Source organism: Anarhichas minor, unplaced genomic scaffold, assembly GCF_050575085.1.
Source record: "Anarhichas minor isolate MPS153535 unplaced genomic scaffold, ASM5057508v1 ptg000073l, whole genome shotgun sequence".
Taxonomy (NCBI): domain Eukaryota; kingdom Metazoa; phylum Chordata; class Actinopteri; order Perciformes; family Anarhichadidae; genus Anarhichas; species Anarhichas minor.
In genome coordinates, this window is record NW_027466519.1 from 7,400,780 (window position 1) to 7,407,555 (window position 6,776).

At 43.8% G+C, this 6,776-nt stretch overlaps 1 protein-coding gene across 1 annotated transcript in view; it reads right to left on the minus strand.

The window, feature by feature from the left end:
• Nucleotides 1–5,935, minus strand: part of shroom3 (shroom family member 3) — a 68,854-nt gene extending 62,919 nt beyond the window's left edge. Inside the window, exon 1 of the mRNA XM_076079940.1 lies at nucleotides 5,574–5,935. Within this exon, the coding sequence (XP_075936055.1) occupies nucleotides 5,574–5,738 (165 nt within the window). The 5' untranslated portion in view covers nucleotides 5,739–5,935. The remainder of the gene's footprint in view (nucleotides 1–5,573) is intronic.
• Nucleotides 5,936–6,776: the final 841 nt, after the last annotated feature.

The window sequence follows — 6,776 nt, forward strand, 5'->3', positions numbered from 1 at the left end:
AACTACACAGATCAAAGGTCGGGTTCACCATGGGGACTAGGAATACATTAACTAACACCACACAGTGACTGTATTTGATAGTTGATTTCACATACTTTCCTGTGATTGACAAAGGGTATCTAGCACTGTTCTGAAACAACAAACCCCGCCCATCTGGGAATATTTGAATTTTAAAACAACTGCCAAGAATTTCACTCAGGGTGTGTCTGACCCTCTTCTGAATTACAACATGTGTTACTTTTCAACAAAGGCATTCTGTGTTTAGATCCACACAGCCCCGACATTCGAAATGCTCCTCAAACGCAGCGCTCCCCAAACGTTCTGTAGGTCCCGAGTGACTTTAAGCACCTATGTACGGTGGCCCCGAGTTGCCAAAACACAACAACATTACAGAAAACACAATGACATTTTGCAAAACCCGTCAACAGATGGAGGTTTGGTGTGAGGAGCAGGCCCCCGACAAACAAAGATGGGTTGACTGACTGAGTAACACAAATGTGGGATGAGTCTGATGAGCTGTGCTGATACAAAGGAAATGAAGCATCCTCTCAGAGCTGTGAAAGAATAACAGCGTGCTGAAATGTAAACCGCTGCTCGGCTCTGTAGAGCGGTGCACATCAGGAATAAGGAATAAATATACCCATATAAGGCTCACAGAATCACCCAGTAACGCCGTGTAACAGTGTGTGTGTGTGTGTGTGTGTCACTGACTTTGGTATTCCAGCTGAAATTCATTATCCTGCAGACGGAGATATCCAAACAGAGCGGCTCAGCCTGTTCATACTGTGACTGAAACAACATACCTCCTCTAATCAATAAAGACTGTGAGATTTAGGAAAATATCCTCAGACAGCAGTGTGTGTGGGGGGGGGGAGGAGGACTGAATTGATTTTGAATAGTTGTGTCTTTGCTGGGTTGTGAAAAATTAAAATGAAGCAATTGTCAAACCCCTATCAATGTCTCTGTCTACTCAAGGTAAAAGAAAAAGAAAGTGAAAGATTGAAGACATCCTAACGCACACCAGGGACTTGATCAATATTGGTATTGTGATTAAAATGCTTTAGGGTGGGGCTACCTTGTGATTGACAGGTCGATATTGCTACCAGAGCCATATACCCCAGTCCAAATACGGTCACTTTCGTTCACTGGTTGCAAAGAAACAAGATGGTGACGGTCAAAATGACGAACGCAAAGCAGTCCACAAACCAATGGGTGACATCACGACAATTACTGCCACTTCTTAAATACAGTCTATGTTTGTCACGGGGGCAGCCATGTTGGCACCTGAGCTGTTCACCAAGCAGTTCCTGTCAGTTGTACTAGCGGCGCTTTTCGATAGAGAGCATGGTTACGAATTGTAACCCCAGATTTTATGAGTACAGCTTTTGTTCTTTAAGAGCTGTTGCTATACAAAGCTGAATTGAGATTTTTATGATCAATCTGCAACAGAAAAAACATCAACCAATGCTGAGGTGAAACATCCAATGGAGGTTTTTAAGAGGACCCGTCAGAGGCTTTTTCAGCGGTTTCAGCAGTGGCGGCTGGCCAATAGAGGGCCATGGGGCGTGGCCCCACCTTGAGCGCCCCTCCTTGAGCCACAAAGTTTTTTTTTTTACAAATTGTCAATATTTGGGTTTTTGAAATATGGAATGTACCCAGTAATATTTGTAAATTATGATATCTGCGCGAAATATATGCTTTTCCTGCACGTCCTCGCCGCCTGCCTGCACGTCCTCAGCGCTGGGGCCGTGCAAGAGGCGGGTCTATGAAGCAGTTTAGCCAATTGCTGATTAAAGACATAAATGAGTGACATACAATTTAGCCAATCAGCGTCCTCAAATAGATTCAGCTCGGGGCCAAAGTCGTTTGGCCCCAAGCTGCGCGTTCTCGCCAGCGCAAGCACTACTCCTCCAAGAACCGTTTGAGAGGAGAACTTTGGCGGAGATTCTGCAGGCCAAAGAGCTGATCCCAGATCAGCCTGACCTCACAATCAGACAGCAGACTAGCGGGAAAGGGAAGCAGTACATGCGAAGCTTCTCTACTAGCTGTACACCAGACAGATTTGGCTAGCTGGATGCAGTCATGCTAATAACAACGGGGACATATCTATTATGTATGTGTGTGTTTTATATTATACTGAATATTATTATATGATATATATATATACTATATATACTGTATATGTATATTATACTGAATTGCCTGTGAGGGTGACAAAAATATGATGTCCTGACGTGTTTATCAAAGTGATATTTACTGCTTTTTTTCGTGTTGGAATAAATGTTAAATATTTAACTGCAAAGTAGTAATGCGTGTTTGATACCTTATATTTTTGCATTAAATCATACTGGGATGTTTGCTGAAATTGATTGGATGGCCCTACCTAGAAAATTTTCCACCAGCCGTCACTGGGCTTCAGTACTGGGAGAGATAATGGGCCAGGAGTTTTGTACCGCATAACTGTCTGTTGAGGCTCCAGTCCAGTTGCTGTTGGTCTATATGGGTTAATATTTTTTTTTTTGTTGAATCTCAACAGACATGTCCCCTGTTAAGGTTGTCATGGATCCTTTACATGTTGGGTACAAGTTTTCAGAACTGTGATGGAGCTACAACTACAGAGTAGAGCAGAGTAGATCACCGCTGAACCAACAGAGGCAGCAGATATTCCCGGTTACAGCTTAACCGTTGTCCATTATTTTGAAGGTGTAACCCTGGCAGTGTAATTGCACACGTCCAGTTCGATGCCGGTCATGAGACCTTCAGATTAAGACCCATTAAGACTGTTTAACCTGAGCCGAACCACCTGGATTAACAGAAACCTTCACTGTGACCTCTGACCCCAGCTAAGAACCGCGAGAAATGTGCTGCATTGTCGATAAACAACCGACAAAAAATCTCTTTTGTACTTCTCTTACCAAGGAAGGAGAAGAGATTCAGTGTGGACGGAGAGCGTCACAAAAATGACCCGATGTGGACGTACATCCTTTTCACTGTGTGGTCGGACAAACACCGGGAGACATTAGTTGGACATTTAGTGACAAACAGACAGACGAAAGAGGGAGAGTGAAAGGGAGAGGAAGTACAGAAAAAGACAGAAAAAGACAGAAAAAGGCTGAGAGACACACCGTCAAACCGACAGAGACTGAGACATCAGGCAGATGTCGGGTCAAACATGGAGAACGGTGCTAACACTGATCTAATTACATAAAATAAAAGCATGAGTGTGTTCGAAAGCACTCAGGACAACACATAATTCACATTCTTGTCCTATTTTACAGCATGCAGTTTGGCCTCCGTCCCAGAATGACCTCGGCACACACACACACACACACACACACACACACACACACACACACACACACACACACACACACACTAGCTCATTTGCATTTTAATAAAATGAGGCCACATTGCTGCGAGGACAGAAAGGGTATCATTAATGACCACTGTCCTTATTACAGTAGCCAGGGCTGAGCGATTAATCATTTCTAAATCCAAATCGCACTTTGAAAGTGCCATATTTGAATAACTCGCATTATGCCTTAACAACCTAAAAGAGGAGAAATAATTATTCATAACAATAGTGTTTTGTCAGCTGCAGTTAGTTCTGTGAGTTGGTCAACTATAGAATCAAACTCTCTGCATGCGTCAAAATCGTTTTTTTTCTGTTGAACGGTGTTTCCCTATGTGCTTCGCATTGCACTGCCCAACACATAGCAGTCTGCACTGTAGAGCCTTGTTTGTTTGTTGAGGAAGAACATCACTCTTTGCATCATTTTGAGGTTTGAGAAGGAAGGAAGTGTCTTTGTGGTGTTTGAGAGGCTTCCGAGATAAACAATCTAGCGTTAGCTGGTAACACGGTGTTCTTTTCAGTTGTGGTTGAGGGTGAATGACAAATGACAAATAGTCAACGGTAGTCTGAATCTTTTAGTTCAACATTCAAGCATTATATCATTGTTTTAAGCAAAAAGCGCAGAATCTGGGATTCAGGGTTGTCTATGGAGCTATTGCTAGTTTAGCAGCTAAAGTGAGATGATATCATTAGGGTTATTTCTGCTTGAATGGAGACTTCATTTTTAATAATTCGGCATAACAAACGTGGACAGTTTGAAAAAAGTGTGAATTAACCAGGTAGGGAAGGTCAAATAGGATTATGCTAGTGGTTGCATCATGGGAAATGTAGGTTTTGGCTTTTTTGGAGCTTACTCATAACTAAAAATCAGGTTATCTCTGCCTCTGGTGCTTTGAATGTGATCATTCTTTGTTACAACTCCTGTGAGGCAACCAATTTTAAGAAAGTGAAATACTGAAATACCCTTAAATTGCTTTCTCAATATTGGTCAGAAGGAGAATGTTAAAATTACTTCTGATATTTAAAGGGAAAATTTGCAACCTTTTATGTGGGTTTCCAATCAGCGCTGATGTAGTCAGGTAAATGTAGTCCACTGAAGAAATAATATCTCCAGTGCACAACACACTTCATGTCTCCCATTGCACTTAAAGCTGGACAGAATCAAAATAAAACTCCACTGTTCCAACAATCAACAACTCTGGTTTGGTTCAAATAAATCCTTGGGCCTGTAATTCACAGAGCGAGATATGAAAATATGTCGGCCCTACACGCTGGTTTTCCCCGCTGTATGTCTCTGCCGTCCGGCTGCCCGCTGAACAGTTGACTCAAAATAAGAAAGAAAAACACTGCTCGCTCTCCTTGGGTTGTCGTTGGCGACAGCATCCAACAAACACTGCCCACGCTGGCATTCATTCCAGCAGAATGATTCCCTTTCTGTGGGCATGGGAGGGCAATCTGAACAAAGGCACCTCCAGTTGGCGTTTGGTCCCGGCAGCTCAGGTTCTGGACGGTCCCCGTCGGCCATTTCCTGGTGCTGCAGCCTCGAACGGCCTGAATACAGCTGAATATCCCAGTCAGCCAGAACACTGTAAAATGTACATCCTTCACAACATCCTCTGCACTCATATTTTGTTTTTGTTTTTTTCTCATAGTGGGAAAAGTAACTAGCTTGGAGAACAAGGACGTTTTTGAATGGCATTGCCCAGCTACCAATGCTAAAGTAGCACTCTAGTTTCCTTGCCACCAATGACATCACTTTTGATGTCACTGGATGCAGGAAATACAATAGATTATGCAGCTGCACCCGGCTGCTAAAATAGGAATCCTGCTTTAAGGCGAATGCATGAGTAGGAATATCAGGGTAAACCAATCAGAGGCAGAGTAGTGGGTCATGCCTTTGCCATAGTGGGATTCTAATATCACTGTGCCATAGAAACAGAACATCTGAGGGCATTGTACCCACTGTATGCTTAACTCAGATAGATAAAGATAATATCATACTATATAATAAAATACATACGAAAAATATTATTTAAAAAAAGCTAATTTTATATAATAATAAATATGATAAAATATTATTTTAAAAAAGCTAGTTTGACTATAAGGACACTTATTATCAAGCTATATATATATATATATATATATATATACAGACCCTGTGTCAGAGGTGACCATGACATGTGTAACACACATTATGACATAACGAGGAACAGTCTCGTACCTTGGAGATGATGAGCGGCTCTCCATGCTCCAGGCCGCCCTGCAGGGTGAAGCCCCACGGCGCTCCTCCCTGTAGCCGGGCCTCCACAAGCACCCAGCCGCCGCCACCGCCTCCTTCTCCTCCGCCCGCCGGCTGCCGGAGACCCACCCGGACGCCGTTCTCCATGCCCGGCTCTCCTCTGTCCTCAGCCCAGCAGACTGAAGAGTCGGGGACCGGACTGCAGAAAACGATCCCTCCTTCACGAGCGCATTTCCTTCATTCATTTATAACTCCCCGATAAGGAAAAAGTGAAAGAAGGAGGTGTCCGGAGCAGCGAGCTGCGTTTCCTGCAAAGTGCATTCCTGAAGCGCAAAAAGCGGCGGATTGTCCGGCAAAATAGACTCCAACAACACCCCGAAACTACCCGCTGGAGTCTGGAGGGAGCGGAGGTTAAAAAGTTTACTGACAGGAGAAAGTGTTACAAACTTCAAGATGAACGAAGGTCAGATCAGATCAGATCTGCTCAAACAGAAATCCAAACCTCCTCTCTGTCTCTCTCTCGCTGTGTGTGTGTGTGTGTGTGTGTGTCTCTCTCTCTCTCTCTCTCTCTCTCTCTCTATCTGTCTTCTGAAAATCAGTTTAGCATCACAATAGGATTTACTGCGACTCACTGAGCGAAAAGAAAAGAGAGAGAGAGAGACAGAGAGGTGGAGTGAGGTAGAGGGAGACAGAGAGGGGGAGAGAGAGGGGGGTCAAGAGAGGAGGAGAGGTAGGCAAGGAAGGATAAAGGAAAGAAGTGAGAAATAAATGAAGAAAAAAGGAGGTAGGAGAGAGGTAGTAAAGAAGAGATGAATGAAGAAAGGAGGGAAGGGAGGGTATAAGGAAGAAAGGAAGAAAACATGGGAGAAACATATAGAAAGGGGAGAATAAAAAATAAAAAAGAGAAGAACTGTGAAAAAGGACTGAAAGTGTTTCCTGTGTGTGTGTGTGCTGATTAGTTGTAATCCAATCCTTCACAGCAGATCTGAACTCTTCAGCAGCAGGTCTGACACCGTGACCATTCATACTGGAACCAGATTACTGTGGAGAGCCACATTGAACCGTCCGCTGAATCAAATCACTTTAACACGGTCGCACAATTAACCGACGACCAGAGTCGGCAGCATGAACACGAGGCCCCCCGTACGCTCCGAACGGTCCGGTTCGTACGAAGTGTCGTCCAGC